Source organism: Salvelinus namaycush, chromosome 8 (assembly GCF_016432855.1).
Source record: "Salvelinus namaycush isolate Seneca chromosome 8, SaNama_1.0, whole genome shotgun sequence".
Taxonomy (NCBI): domain Eukaryota; kingdom Metazoa; phylum Chordata; class Actinopteri; order Salmoniformes; family Salmonidae; genus Salvelinus; species Salvelinus namaycush.
This window is the reverse complement of record NC_052314.1, coordinates 5,639,588-5,655,232: the sequence shown is the minus strand read 5'-3', so window position 1 is coordinate 5,655,232 and position 15,645 is coordinate 5,639,588. Positions and strand designations below refer to the sequence as shown.

General features: G+C 45.7%; 2 protein-coding genes and 2 non-coding genes across 4 annotated transcripts; 1 reads left to right on the top strand and 3 right to left on the bottom strand.

The window, feature by feature from the left end:
• The first annotated feature begins 214 nt into the window (after window positions 1-214).
• LOC120051670 (extensin-like) lies at window positions 215-970 on the top strand. Its single transcript, XM_038998562.1, has one exon. It carries the CDS (start codon window positions 215-217, stop codon window positions 968-970), a length of 756 nt encoding a protein of 251 aa, XP_038854490.1.
• Window positions 971-2,222: 1,252 nt separating this feature from the next.
• On the bottom strand, window positions 2,223-2,386 carry LOC120053118. The gene has a single exon (XR_005477478.1). It is a non-coding gene; the product is annotated as a U1 spliceosomal RNA (small nuclear RNA).
• A 3,196-nt stretch (window positions 2,387-5,582) lies between these two features.
• On the bottom strand, window positions 5,583-5,746 carry LOC120053106. Its single transcript, XR_005477469.1, has one exon. It is a non-coding gene; the product is annotated as a U1 spliceosomal RNA (small nuclear RNA).
• A 4,146-nt stretch (window positions 5,747-9,892) lies between these two features.
• LOC120051735 (cingulin-like protein 1) lies at window positions 9,893-14,129 on the bottom strand. Its single transcript, XM_038998620.1, has 5 exons — window positions 14,017-14,129; window positions 13,695-13,819; window positions 12,215-12,323; window positions 11,181-11,344; window positions 9,893-10,547 (listed from the first exon to the last, which is right to left on the bottom strand). Exons 1-5 carry the CDS (start codon window positions 14,098-14,100, stop codon window positions 10,478-10,480), a joined length of 552 nt encoding a protein of 183 aa, XP_038854548.1. The 5' UTR covers window positions 14,101-14,129; the 3' UTR covers window positions 9,893-10,477.
• Window positions 14,130-15,645: the final 1,516 nt, after the last annotated feature.

Genomic DNA, 15,645 nt, shown 5'->3' with positions numbered 1-15,645 from the left:
CCACTACCCCTACCAGACACTCCCACGTCCTCTACCCCTACCAGACACTCCCACATCCTCTACCCCTACCAGACACTCCCATGTCCTCTACCCCTACAAGACACTCCCACCTCCTCTACCCCTACAAGACACTCCCACGTCCACTACCCCTACCAGACACTCCCACATCCTCTACCCCTACAAGACACTCCCACTACCTCTACCAGACACTCCCATGTCCTCTACCCGTACCAGACACTCCCACGTCCTCTACCTCTACCAGACACTCCCACGTCCTCCACCTCTACCAGACACTCCCACGTCCTCCACCTCTACCAGACACTCCCACTACCCCTACCAGACACTCCCACGTCCTCTACCCCTACCAGACACTCCCACTACCTCTACCAGACACTCCCACTACCCCTACCAGACACTCCCACGTCCTCTACCCCTACCAGACACTCCCATGTCCTCTACCCGTACCAGACACTCCCACTACCTCTACCAGACACTCCCACTACCCCTACCAGACACTCCCATGTCCTCTACCCGTACCAGACACTCCCACTACCTCTACCAGACACTCCCATGTCCTCTACCTCTACCAGACACTCCCACGTCCACTACCCCTACCAGACACTCCCACGTCCACTACCCCTACCAGACACTCCCACGTCCACTACCCCTACTAGACACTCCCTCTACCCCTACAAGACACTCCCACGTCCACTACCCCTACCAGACACTCCCACGTTCACTACCCCTACTAGACACTCCCACGTCCACTACCCCTACTAGACACTCCCTCTACCCGTACCAGACACTCCCACATCCTCTACCCCTACAAGACACTCCCACGTCCACTACCCCTACCAGACACTCCCACGTCCTCCACCCCTACCAGACACTCCCACATCCACTACCCCTACCAGACACTCCCACATCCTCTACCCCTACTAGACACTCCCACATCCTCTACCCCTACTAGACACTCCCACATCCACTACCCCTACCAGACACTCCCACGTCCTCCACCCCTACCAGACACTCCCACATCCACTACCCCTACCAGACACTCCCACATCCACTACCCCTACTAGACACTCCCACATCCTCCACCCCTACCAGACACTCCCACATCCTCCACCCCTACTAGACACTCCCACATCCACTACCCCTACTAGACACTCCCACATCCTCTACCCCTACTAGACACTCCCACATCCTCTACCCCTACCAGACACTCCCACGTCCACTACCCCTACCAGACACTCCCACGTCCACTACCCCTACTAGACACTCCCTCTACCCCTACAAGACACTCCCACGTCCACTACCCCTACCAGACACTCCCACGTCCTCCACCCCTACCAGACACTCCCACATCCACTACCCCTACTAGACACTCCCACATCCTCCACCCCTACATGTCACTAGTCTACACCCATTCAGCATGTCTCAGAGTGAGACCAGGGGGGTAAAAAAGAAAATAGGCATTTTGGGGCTAAAATTAGTTCAATAGATATTGAAAGTTCTGGATGAGAGCGGTAAAAGGATAATGACATTAGAACATTTTAATACTTTCAAACAGTAACATAATTTAGTTTTACTTTATGATTTTCCAACATTATACTTTTGCAGTGACTTACGTTAACTGCTGCAAATATTTCTAAAAGCATATTGTTAGTAACAGTATGTTATTGTTCTTAGAAAACAACACACAGCAGCAGAGACGGTACACCATCTGGCAGAAGTGTGCCTGTTACAACGGGGACACAGCGCCTCCTACTGGACAAAATCAGTAAAAGTTTACAGTGCATTCCAACACGGTCTCCCATCCAAGTACTAACCTGTCCCGACCCTGCTAAGCTTTGAGTTTATTATGAGTAAGTATATAAAGTAAAAAAAAAATTAAACTGAGTCTCAAAAGCAAGTAAATTGAACCAAACATAGCAGCCTACAATTTGTATTAATTATGCTAAAATCAGTTGTATTTAACAGTAGAAAACAGCACATTAATCAGATACAGCACCGACCAAATAGATGGACATCGACAAGCTCTGTTGATTGTTGGATCTCTAAACAGCAGAGCTACTACAAAAGCTAAAACCAGGAAGAGGCTGACAATTTCAGCACGCAAAGCAGAATAACCAAATATAAAGGACAACCTGTAAAGAAGCTATAGATTGACATGTCAAAGCTGAATCCGCGGCACCAAAACTTTACTTTTACAATAAAATCAGGGGAGAGCGCGAACGCAGTCCCCCACTACCAGAAATTATGCAATCGAGATTTCCACATTTGAGAAATTCGCAGGGGTCAGCACAGCCGGAGTGCAATGGCTGAGCCTCGCCCTGGGTGAACCGCCTTCTTGATCACGGTGTCTCCCTTGCCAGGTAAGTATGAGTTGTACACGATCAATGTGGGATAGTCCTTCCAGGGCGAACGTTTTAGGCTACTGGTTTACGCACCACGGCTATTGAGAGAAAAGCAAATAATTGAAATGGACGTTCAGTGTTATTTTGTCTGCTTGTAGATGGAAAGGTGAAAACACGTTTGAACTGTTATTTTACTCGTAAAAGATTAGTGTTTCGCCCTTTTCCCAGGATGCAATTCTGTATAAATTACTATTAAAAACTTTTTTTTATTAAACGTGTCTGATAGCTGAAACTATAATAAATTATTAGAAATGTCCCGGAGTAGATCCAAAACTATTCTGAAACACACATAAAGCCAAGTGAATGGAATTTGTGATTTTATTTAGCCTTTCTCGTCTCGTGGTTATTTTGTCTTCGAGAGAAAAGCCAGACTGCAATTCCACTATAGACCACTAGTGGCCACACTCCCCAGTTCCACACAGCCACCCATGCAGGCACATTGAAACAGGGAGGGCTGATGGAGTTAGTTTCTACTCTTTCTTGTGGTGTAAATGTCGAGACGGTGCGTTAAATACCTGACTAAACTTTAGCGTTCTTATAGATTGAACTGAAAGCCAATGTATCCTATTGAACCCATGTCAGCCATTACCGGGGTGTGTTTGACAGGTCATTACAAAAATGGCTGCGGTCCGTAACGTTAACGGTAAGAAACGACCGGCACAAGTAAGAGTATAAAAGAGTAGCACGAGTAAATTTATAGCAATCAAAGTGAGATTTTAAGTCAAGTGACAAGTGGATTTTGCACCCCTCAAACACGGGAAATAGATGGTTGAAAAAGACAGATCCTCTGGAGGGCGGGGCTTGCGCGTTGATAGAGCAACTCTTAGAACAGGGATAGGTGTGTGTGTGTGTCGTAGGATACAGGGGTTGGAACAGGTTCAGGGAACATGACAGAAAATAATGACCTTTTCTGCGGAACAGAACCAGAACAGGGAACGAAAGTGATTTATAATGTTCCTGAAAACAAACCATTATTTGAAGAACATGGGAACTGGTTAATAACGTTATTTTACATTCCGGGCATTTATTTCCCAATTCAACTAAAAACGCAACGAAGCATTTATGCAAAGCCCTCAACATCACCCAGTGTCTGCCTGCCAGCTGAAAATCTTTGCTAATGTGTGTATGTAGGCTACCTGCCCCTCCCACCAAAGCATAGTCTACTGTAGCTACTGACGTTACAGGCGTGATTCAGAAATTAGGGAGAGAGATTTTTAATTAGAGAACAATGGATAAACTTTTTCAATACTAGTTAAGGATACTATAGTTATCACATTTCACATTGAATTTATTAACTACAAAAATGTAAGACGTGTTTTTATTTGAATTCTGGTGCAACTGCACAAGCTTGTTAGCTAGCTATCATGCTAGATAGCTCTGGTCTGTCTGGCTCTCAAACTCAAGGCGGCATTATGTGTAATGGAACTGAGAGTCATGACCAAGGGCTAGCTCTGGTCCAACGTTAGGTAGCTCTGGTCCAACGTTAGTTAGCTCTGGTCCAACATTAGGTAGCTCTAGTCCAACGTTAGGTAGCTCTGGTCCAACGTTAGGTAGCTCTGGTCCAACGTTAGTTAGCTCTGGTCCAACGTTAGTTAGCTCTGGTCCAACGTTAGGTAGCTCTGGTCCAACGTTAGGTAGCTCTGGTCCAACGTTAGTTAGCTCTGGTCCAACGTTAGTTAGCTCTGGTCCAACATTAGGTAGCTCTGGTCCAACGTTAGGTAGCTCTGGTCCAACGTTAGGTAGCTCTGGTCCAACGTTAGTTAAGCCAACTCTCTGAAGTTCAAAGTTCATTCATATCCTCGTAGATATAATTCTGTTATATCAGTCATTCGGTGCCAGAAGAGTAGCGTTTTAAGTGTTTTTTACTAAATGTTCTAAATGGCGGAAAATCCATCAGGGTGGACCTTATGGGTTCTTAAGGCAAATTTGTTCCATGTGAGGAGAGGAATCAATGTAACAAATTTTGTGACTTTAGGTAAAACGGGTTAAGGGTGGTGAGCTTTCAAAGTTTGCATTTTCAATCTCTTGTTACAGCGCCACCATCTGGTCAATCAGTATAATTTAATGAATGCCGGATCTCTATGGCAAGACGCATCATTCACCAAAGTTTCGTCAAAATCGGGCCAATGCTGTTTGAGCTATCCTGTGTGATTAACTTATAGACATAACTTGATTACATTTATTTTACAGTAAAGTTTTAATGTCACGTGCACAAGTTCAGTAAATGCCTTTCTTGCAAGCTCTAAACCCAACAATGCAGTATTGAATAACAATGTAATACCAAAAATTACACAAGGTAGATCAAAAACACAATAAATAAAAATAAGAAACAAACTTGTACACAGCTATGATAATAACACACGTGAATTAACTTGGTATATAGTGGGGTCGGTATTTAGCATCAGAAACTCAAGGTCGGGTAAACAGGAGCTGAGTATGTTTTCAACTTCGGTAAACCAGGAATTGTTGATGAGGAAGCATACACCTCCCCCTGCTCTTACCAGAAGCCACATTTCGATCGCTACAGAAAACTGAAAAGCTGTCTGGTTGAATAGCAGAGTCGAGTGAATTCTCCGTAAGCCATGTCTCTGTAAAAACAAAGACATTCCCTAACGTCCCTCTGTGATTCAAGCCTTTCTCGGAGTTCACAACGTTTATTTTAGAAAACAACACACAGCAGCAGAGACGGTACACCATCTGGCAGAAGTGTGCCTGTTACAACGGGGACACAGCGCCTCCTACTGGACAAAATCAGTAAAAATGTACAGCGCCTTACTATTTCCACGCAGTCTCCCATCCATGTACTAACCAGTCCCGACCCTGCTAAGCTTTGAGTTTATTATGGTAAAGTATATAAAGTTAATGTCTTAAAACTGAGTCTCAAAAGCAAGTAAATTGAACCAAACATAACAGCATACCATTTTCATGCTAATATTGACAATTGACAAACAGTTCAATGCTCCACATATTTGTAACAGTAGAAAACAGCACATGAATCGGATACAGCACCAACCAAAGCGATGGACATCGATAAACTCTGTTGATTAAACAGCAGAGCTACTACAAATACAAACACCAAATTGTAAATAAACATGTAAAAGCTTAGTTTACTTCAGCAAAGGCTATATAAGTCGCACCTGAGGATTACTTTAACAATAAAACCAGGGGAGAGCGCGAACGCAGTCCCCCACTACCAGAAATTATGCAATCGAGATTTCCACATTTGAGAAATTCGCAGGGGTCAGCACAGCCGGAGTGCAATGGCTGAGCCTCGCCCTGGGTGAACCGCCTTCTTGATCACGGTGTCTCCCTTGCCAGGTAAGTATGAGTTGTACACGATCAATGTGGGATAGTCCTTCCAGGGCGAACGTTTTAGGCTACTGGTTTACGCACCACGGCTATTGAGAGAAAAGCAAATAATTGAAATGGACGTTCAGTGTTATTTTATCTGCTTGTAGATGGAAAGGTGAAAACACGTTTGAACTGTTATTTTACTCGTAAAAGATTAGTGTTTCGCCCTTTTCCCAGGATGCAATTCTGTATAAATTACTATTAAAAACTTTTTTTTATTAAACGTGTCTGATAGCTGAAACTATAATAAATGATTAGAAATGTCCCTGAGTAGATCCAAAACTATTCTGAAACGCACACAAAGCCAAGTGAATGGAATTTGTGATTTTATTTAGCTTTTTTCGTCTCGTGGTTCTTTTGTCTTCGAAAGCCAGACTGCAATTCCACTATAGACCATTAGTGGCCACATTCCCCAGTCGCACACAGCCACCCATGCAGGCACATTGAAACAGGGAGGGCTGATAAAGCGTTAGAATAACAGAGTATTGTAGTTCAACCACACCACCTCTTAACAAATTGGTAAACTGAAAGAATGTTACTGTTAAAAATAAAAGTCAGTTGCTCCCTGATAATACAAGAGAAGTGTACAATCTGCTGGGAAAAATACTGAATGAGCAAGAGTCATCGAAATTGTTAATTAAAAGGTTTAAAAACAATTCTGATAAATGCAACAGTTGGACAATGGATAAAGATACTCCTAACGTTTTACAATTGTTCAGCGGTGGAAAAAGTACCCAATTGTCATACTTGAGTAAGAGTAAAGATGCCTTAATAGGAAATGAATCAAGTAAAAGTGAAAGTCAGGATTTAAATATACTCAAGTATCAAAAGTATTAATAATTTAAAATTCCTTATATTAAGCAAACTTAATTTATGGATTGCCAGGAGCACACTCCAACACTCAGACATTATTCAGAAACAAAGCATTTGTGTTTTGCCAGCAGCATACCACCCTGCATCCCACTGCTGGCTTGCTTCTGAAGCTAACCAGGGTTGGTCCTGGTCAGTCCCTGGATGGGAGACCAGATGCTGCTGGAAGTGGTGTTGGAGGGCCAGTAGGAGGTGCTCTTTCCTCTCGTCTAAAAAATATCCCAATGCCCCAGGTAGGGTGCTGTCTTTCGGATGGGACGTTAAAACGGGTGTCCTGACTCTGAGGTCATTAAAGATCCCATGGCACTTATTGTAAGAGTAGGGGTGTTAACCCCGGTGTCCTAGCTAAATTCCCAATCTGGCCCTCAAAATGGTCACCTAATAATCCCTAGTTTACAATTGGCTCATTCATCCCCCTCTCCCCTGTAACTATTCCCCAGACTGTTGCTGTAAATGAGAATGTGTTCTCAGTCAACTTACCTGGTAAAATAACAGATAAATAAAATAAAAGTGAGTCTGCCAGATTAGAGGCAGCAGGGATGTTTTCTTGTTAAGTGCGTGAATTGGACCATTTCTGTCGATTGGACATTAGCCATCAGGATACTAGGAAGAGGAGGCCGTGTAGCCCGTCTTTTCAGCTAGCCATCAGGATACTAGGAAGAGGAGGCCGTGTAGCCCGTCTTTTCAGCTAGCCATCAGGATACTAGGAAGAGGAGGCCGTGTAGCCCGTCTTTTCAGCTAGCCATCAGGATACTAGGAAGAGGAGGCCGTGTAGCCCGTCTTTTCAGCTAGCCATCAGGATACTAGGAAGAGGAGGCCGTGTAGTCTGTCTTTTCAGCTAGCCATCAGGATACTAGGAAGAGGAGGCCGTGTAGTCTGTCTTTTCAGCTAGCCATCAGGATACTAGGAAGAGGAGGCCGTGTAGTCTGTCTTTTCAGCTAGCCATCAGGATACTAGGAAGAGGAGGCCGTGTAGCCTGTCTTTTCAGCTAGTCATCAGGATACTAGGAAGAGGAGGCCGTGTAGCCCGTCTTTTCAGCTAGTCATCAGGATACTAGGAAGAGGAGGCCGTGTAGCCCGTCTTTTCAGCTAGCCATCAGGATACTAGGAAGAGGAGGCCGTGTAGCCCGTCTTTTCAGCTAGCCATCAGGATACTAGGAAGAGGAGGCCGTGTAGCCCGTCTTTTCAGCTAGCCATCAGGATACTAGGAAGAGGAGGCCGTGTAGCCCGTCTTTTCAGCTAGTCATCAGGATACTAGGAAGAGGAGGCCGTGTAGCCCGTCTTTTCAGCTAGCCATCAGGATACTAGGAAGAGGAGGCCGTGTAGCCCGTCTTTTCAGCTAGTCATCAGGATACTAGGAAGAGGAGGCTGTGTAGCCCGTCTTTTCAGCTAGCCATCAGGATACTAGGAAGAGGAGGCCGTGTAGCCCGTCTTTTCAGCTAGTCATCAGGATACTAGGAAGAGGAGGCCATTTTGCTACACCCACAATAACATCTGCTAATCATGTGTATGTGACCAATAAAATTAGATTTGAAATAAAGGTTAAATAAATGTAAAAAAAATAATATATATATATATATGTTAGCTGCATACATTCCCTTTGGATGGTAATATAAAACGACTCAATATCACCATCTGTCGGCCTTTGGGTAGGCTGGGGGGTTGGGTAGCCAACTCCCACCTAAATATGTATCCTCAAGAGAAACTTACCCAAACATTGCATTTTCCGGGCTAGGCCTACTCCTTCCATTCGGTATACTCAGTCACTACGATAAACTTCTTAATGTACATGAAATACTGTAATGAAACAGCAGGGAGCAGGTCTCGAACCCTCGACCTTCCAGCCCGAAGTCCAGCGCGCTATCGACTGTGCCGCAAAAGCATGCTCGTGCGGCAGTCGATATCCGTGCTTATAAACCCAGGGTCGAAGTTTTGTAACTTACTTGGTTCATGGTTTTGTGGTAGAATTAACCAGTTACACTCCATCTTTAGCTTTCCCTTTGCAAACTTCCAAATCCGCTGCATGTGTAACCGGTGTGAAATGGCTATCTAGTTAGCGGTGGTGCTCGCTAATAGCGTTTCAATCGGTGACGTCGCTCGCTCTGAGACCTTGAAGTAGTTTTTTCCCTTGCTCTGCAAGGGCCGCGGCTTTTGTGGAGCGATAGGTAACGATGCTTCATGGGAGGCAGTTGTTGATGTGTGCAGAGGGTTCCTGGTTCGAGGCCAGGTAGGGGGGCGAGGAGAGGGACGGAAGCAAAACTGTTACACATGGTCGAGTTAATTAGTCTGTCGCAGTTCATTATCAAAACGCCAGGTTTAGACAATATTCCACAGAAATAATACCATAGTGTAGATGAACGACATCAGCAAGTTGTGAGTTACAAGTAGTTTACTCTTACCCCTGATTCCACTGGCATGGCTACAGGTAGAGTAAATATGAGAGGTTCCTAACCATGGGCGTGGATTGCATGCATAATACCCTGACTACACTTTTTGACGCAGATCGCGCTGCAAGTCCTGCCTCTCCCATCTCCTCATTGGTTTATAGAAGCAGGTACCCACGTGCCATCTCCTAATTGGTTATACCCACGTGGGTGATTGAAAGATGTGGGTGATTGTCGTGGTAATACTATGAAAGTTTAGATGCCAATCACCATATAAGTTAAACAATGAAAAAGCCTGGAAGGAGGAGAGATGACTAGAAACGATTCGGTTGACTGTTTTTGTGTGTGGCTTAATTGTCGGAGTAGAGGACCTTGTGCATTTTATGTAAAATAACAACCTAATGTTTATATCCCAGGACAGATTAGCTAGCAACAGCAAACTAGCTAAATAGGACAAATTAGCTAGCTAAATAGGACAAATTAGCTGGCAAGTGCAAGCTGATGAGCTAAATTGCCATACATGTTTAATGCTTTTCGACCTGTCCCCAAATTAATGTCATTGGTTCAGAGTTTGTTTTGATATTTTAACCTGCGTGTCATGATCGCGTTTGGTGTAGGGAGACAAAATACATTTATGTACGATGGCGCACGCGCGCAGCCGGTTTGGGTTCCGTGTAAGGTGTGAAATGGGGGAGGGTGTGTGTGCGCGTGAGTCCCACACTGTGTAAGAAATTCTGAGATGTACCTTTGAATTTTGCAGATACGTAGCCTTCCTTAAAATCTTAAATTTCACACAACTTAGTAATAAATAACCGTAATTTATTCATAGGTTAAATACATTATGCAAATACAAAATTATGGATTACACAATAACGTTTATTGACTGCTTTATGATAGTGAAAAGCAGGGGCCCAACTTTGGTTTTAGAAGTGGGGGGGGGGATTTTTATATATATATATTTTTCAGTCAGATCAACACTCCAAACAGCCTGCCCCGACTGCTCGGAGGCATCTGCATGGTCCTAAAGCACACAGGTGCCTCGTTTTGTATCACATTCCAATGATAAAACTGGGGGGGACAAAAATGTCATTTCAGAATGTGGGGGGGACATGTACCCCCATCCCCAGGGAAAGTTGTGCCCCTGGTGAAAAGCAAAAAAACATATTTTATTATTAGCGATCTTTCTTCTGGAACTGCATGGAACTCTGTAGTTTTAGAATACCCACTAGAGGTCAGTCTAGAGCAAAGGGTTATGAAATCACCAGTTGAGTTGTACAGGTGAAATATCGTTAATGAGAAACTTCTGTAGTGCTTTTCATTCCCATGTCCTCAGTGATTTACCGACCCGTTGTGAGAATCAGGATATATGTGACTTGACTGCTTGTATTTTTCCCCACCACGCTGTAGTCAGTGCATGACAACATATCACCAAGGAGTACTAAAAGTCAGTCAGTCAGTCAGTGTTGATGTCATCCACACCCTTAAGGATCATCAGGAGCGGTGCTGATTTCTGTTGCTTGCGCCTGAACAAGGAAAAGAGCAGGAGAAGCCTTATAAAAAAACGACAACAGTGCAGGTGCAGTGTACAAAAACTGAAGTGAAATGAGAGAACAACCTGGTCTCAAGACTATTTCGTATTATTCTGTTCGTAATTTACGAGACACTCCATTTAGTATCGTATGTTACGTTTCGTATGGTATGTATTCATTGGTGGATGTCCATAATCCATTTCATATGATATGTTACAAATTCTAATTTGTTGTGGCTAACATTAGCTAGGTAGCTAGTGCTAATGCTAACGTTAGCTAGGCTAGGGGTTAAGGTCAGGGTTAAGTTTAGGAGTTAGCTAAGCCTAACCCTTACACCTAACATGCTAAGTAGTTGCAAAGTAGCTAAAAAGTAGTAGAAACATTGCTAATTAGCTATAATGCTAAAGTTGTCCCTGATTACATTCGAACGCTGTGTTGCTAGATGTTCGCGTGATACGCCCACCCATCCAACCCGACCAAATCAATTTTGTCTTAAGTAACCTTCGGTCTTATGTAACCATAACATACTAATTTGAGTGTGTCGGATTTACGTTTACTATCTTACATCTAGTCTATGAGAACATGCTGGAAAGATAGATACCCACACATTGTTGCATTCAACCTCACCTCATCTCCGAGCGCAGGGTGTTGAGCTGACTGAGGACCTGCTCATTGGTCTCCATCCGTTCATCCAGATCTCTCTGTAACTTCCTCTTCGAGTTCTCCAGTCGCTCTATCTCCTGCTCAGCCCCATCCATCTGTCTCTTCGCAGTCTTCAGCCTCTGGTTCAGCTAGGAGAGGAGAGAGGGGATGGAAATAAAGCTGGCTCGGGGCTAGTACTTTTTTTTTTAGACCAGACTAGTGAAAAAGTACAAAACTAGCCCAGTAAAATGATGTCTTTCAGAACAGCGCACAGCCCAAATTCTGAACCTGAATATCATCCAGGCTAGTAGAAATCACAGTCTACTAGCCAGGCTGGCCAGTGCCCAAAATCCTTATATTCCATCTCTGGTTATAGTTCGTTGTTATAATTTATTGATGATGTGTTGTTGTAAATTTATATGTCCATTGTTGTGTCTGTAATGGCTGTATTAGAACTTATGTCTTTAGCCCCTTGACGAAGAGGAAGTTAGACTACATCGTTTTTAAAATAATTCATAGATGTTGTTTTTAAAGTTTGTCTGTATGTCCATTGTAGTGTAACAGTGTTGCTACCATCCCTCTCCTTGCCCCAACCTGGGCATAAACCAGGGACCCTCTGATCACACCCACAAAGCATTATTACCCATCGTTCCACAAAAGCTGCGGTCCTTGTGGAGCAAGGCGAAACAACTACTTCAAGGTCTCAAGAGCGGGTAAAGTCACCGATTGAACGTTACTAGCTAGCCATTTCACGTTGGCTTCATTAGTACTTGTCTAGTACTTCAGATTCTGGGTCAGCTACAAGAGGTGTACGTCAGCTAGGATCTTTATGAATTGGCCAATGCAAAGTCCACAATGAATGTGAATTATTTTGTCTTCCTGTAACACTTTATCTGAATTTGCCACCTGACATTCAGAGACATTTGTAATGTCAGGATTATGACTGTATTACAACACTTATGACCTACAGTTCAAATAAAGTGCTAAAGTAATTATTTTGACTAAGTGTTCCATGTTACCTGGTCTTTCTGGTTCTGTATAGACATGTGCTCATCGTCCACCTGTATCGTCATCTCCTTCACTTTTCGCTCTAGTTTCCTGTTGGCTTGTTGCAGGTTGATGTTGTCTCTGAGAAGAAAATATGAAACCCTGTTAGAAACTCCATCATAGCCCTCAACACCATCTAAACATTCAAACCTGTTAGACACTCAATCATAGCCCTCAACACCATTTAAACATTCAAACCTGTTACACTCAATCATAGCCCTCAACACCATTTAAACATTCAAACCTGTTACACTCAATCATAGCCCTCAACACAATCTAAACATTCAAACCTGTTAGACACTCAATCATAGCCCTCAACACCATTTAAACATTCAAACCTGTTACACTCAATCATAGCCCTCAACACCATTTAAACATTCAAACCTGTTACACTCAATCATAGCCCTCAACACCATTTAAACATTCAAACCTGTTACACTCAATCATAGCCCTCAACACCATTTAAACATTCAACCCTTGTACCGTAGATGCCTTGTCATTGCTGTAGTGACGGTGATGTATTTAAACCTCAGCATTATAAACCAAGGGAAGAATCTAACTGCCAGCATAATAGTCCAGGGTTGAGCACACTACCAACTATTTTCACATCTCACCTCTCAGCTCTCCTCTCCCTCCAGCCTCCCCTCTACCTCCCCCTCCCTTCCACCTCACCTCTCAGCTCTCCTCTCCCTCCAGCCTCCCCTCTACCTCCCCCTCCCTTCTACCTCACCTCTCAGCTCTCCTCTACACCAGCCTCCCCTCTCCTTGCAGCATCTTCACCTCACCTCTCCCTCCAGCCTCCCGTCCACCTCCACTCTCCTGGCAGACTCTCCTCTCCCCTCCAGCTCCCCTCTACTCGCATCCTCGCCAGCCTCCCCTCTCCTTGCGGCATCTTCACCTCACCTCTCCCTCCAGCCTCCCGTCTACCTCCACTCTCCTGGCAGACTCTCCTCCAGCTCATCTCTTCTCTCCCCTCCAGCGCACCTCACCCCTCCAGCCTCCCCTCTACCTCACCTCACCCCTCTACCTCACCCTGTCAGCCTCCCCTCTACCTCACCTCTCCACCTCTACCTCACCCCTCCAGCCTCCCCTCTACCTCACCCCTCTCGCCTCCCCCTCACCCCTCCAGCCTCCCCTCTACCTCACCCCTCCAGCCTCCCCTCTACCTCACCCCTTCAGCCTCCCCTCTACCTCACCCCTCTACCTCACCCATCCAGCCTCCCCTCTAACTCACCCCTCTACCTCACCCCTCCAGCCTCCCCTCCAGCTCACCTTTCCACCTCTCCCGTCCAGCTCACCTTTCCATCTCTCCCGTCCAGCTCACCTTTCCATCTCTCCCCTCTAGCCTCCCCTCCTGCTCACCTCTCCCCTCCATCTCACCTCTCCTCTCCTGCCAGCCTCCCCTCTACCTCACCCATCCAGCCTCCCCTCTACCTCTCCCGTCCATCTCACCTCTCCTCTCCCGCCAGACTCCCCTCCAGCTCCTGGACCCTTCCCTCCAGTCTGGAGACCACAACATCCTGGTTGGACCTCTGGGAGCCCTCTAGACGAGACACCCTGCTCTTCAGCTCCTTATTCTGGAGGAGAACAACAAAAGGGTGAGCACATATAAAAGAGACAGGAAGCATGGGGAATGATTCAGGGGGTACCATATACAAGCAGGTTTAAGAACCAATGGTTCAGGGGGGTGACATACAGCAACTTCAACCACCAATGGAGAGGACTACATGTGAAGAGAGATGGGTGAGGAGGAGAAATTGAGAAAGTCCAGTACCTGTCTCTCCAGAGTGATCTTGTCACACTCCAGGTCCTGTTTGACTGCACTCTCCTGCAGCAGCTCAACTCTTATCAGCTCCATCTGTCAGCAGAGAAAACCATGTACAGACATTCACTACACACACACACACTGATGAATACACCTTTCACATGAGAAAGGGACACTCCCAGTCCATTGATGGACAGTTATTAAAAACAGTGACGCTGTCAGAATCTCCCTCGTCAGAAGAAGACGTCATGTAAAAACAAAACAAAAATCTACGGCCATCTTCAAAACAGTGATGCTGTCAGTAATGGTTCATTCACCAAAACCAAAGGGAATAATGCATTTACTTTCATCTCCAGGACCCAAACACTGTATCCTCTACTGCCAGTCAGACAGGACCCAAAGGCTGTATCCTCTACTGCCAGTCAGACAGGACCCAAACACTGTCTCCTCTACTGCCAGTCAGACAGGACCCAAACACTGTCTCCTCTACTGCCAGTCAGACAGGACCCAAAGGCTGTATCCTCTACTGCCAGTCAGACATAACCCAAACACTGTCTCCTCTACTGCCAGTCAGACAGGACCCAAACGCTGTCTCCTCTACTGCCAGTCAGACAGGACCCAAACGCTGTCTCCTCTACTGCCAGTCAGACAGGACCCAAACGCTGTCTCCTCTACTGCCAGTCAGACAGGACCCAAACACTGTCTCCTCTACTGCCAGTCAGACAGGACCCAAAGGCTGTATCCTCTACTGCCAGTGAGACAGGACCCAAACACTGTCTCCTCTACTGCCAGTCAGACAGGACCCAAACACTGTCTCCTCTACTGCCAGTCAGACAGGACCCAAAGGCTGTATCCTCTACTGCCAGTCAGACAGAACCCAAACGCTGTCTCCTCTACTGCCAGTCAGACAGAACCCAAACGCTGTCTCCTCTACTGCTAGTGAGACAGGACCCAAACACTGTCTCCTCTACTGCTAGTGAGACAGGACCCAAACACTGTCTCCTCTACTGCTAGTGAGACAGGACCCAAACACCGTCTCCTCTACTGCCAGTCAGACAGGACCCAAAGGCTGTATCCTCTACTGCCAGTCAGACAGGACCCAAAGGCTGTATCCTCTACTGCCAGTCAGACAGGACCCAAAGGCTGTATCCTCTACTGCCAGTCAGACAGGACCCAAAGGCTGTATCCTCTACTGCCAGTCAGACAGGACCCAAAGGCTGTATCCTCTACTGCCAGTCAGACAGGACCCAAAGGCTGTATCCTCTACTGCCAGTCAGACAGGACCCAAAGGCTGTATCCTCTACTGCCAGTCAGACAGGACCCAAACACTGTATCCTCTACTGCCAGTCAGACAGGACCCAAAGGCTGTATCCTCTACTGCCAGTCAGACAGGACCCAAACACTCTCCTCTACTGCCAGTGAGACAGGACCCAAACACTGTATCCTCTACTGCCAGTCAGACAGGACCCAAAGGCTGTATCCTCTACTGCCAGTCAGACAGGACCCAAACACTGTCTCCTCTACTGCCAGTCAGACAGGACCCAAACAATGTCTCCTCTACTGCCAGTCAGACAGGACCCAAAGGCTGTCTCCTCTACTGCCAGTCAGACAGGACCCAAACACTGTCTCCTCTACTGC

Bases quoted from the DNA above. Each gene is read 5' to 3' on its own strand.
- LOC120051670 (XM_038998562.1), top strand. From the start codon at position 215: ATGTCCTCTACCCGTACCAGACACTCCCACGTCCTCTACCTCTACCAG.
- LOC120051735 (XM_038998620.1), bottom strand. From the start codon at position 14,100: ATGGAGCTGATAAGAGTTGAGCTGCTGCAGGAGAGTGCAGTCAAACAG. The intron at 12,324-13,694 runs GTGAGATGGACG...TTTTCTTCTCAG, and splicing joins AGTCTGGCGGGAGAGGAGAG to AGACAACATCAACCTGCAAC. The intron at 10,548-11,180 runs GTGAGGTTGAAT...TTCCTTGTTCAG, and splicing joins ACCCTGCGCTCGGAGATGAG to GCGCAAGCAACAGAAATCAG.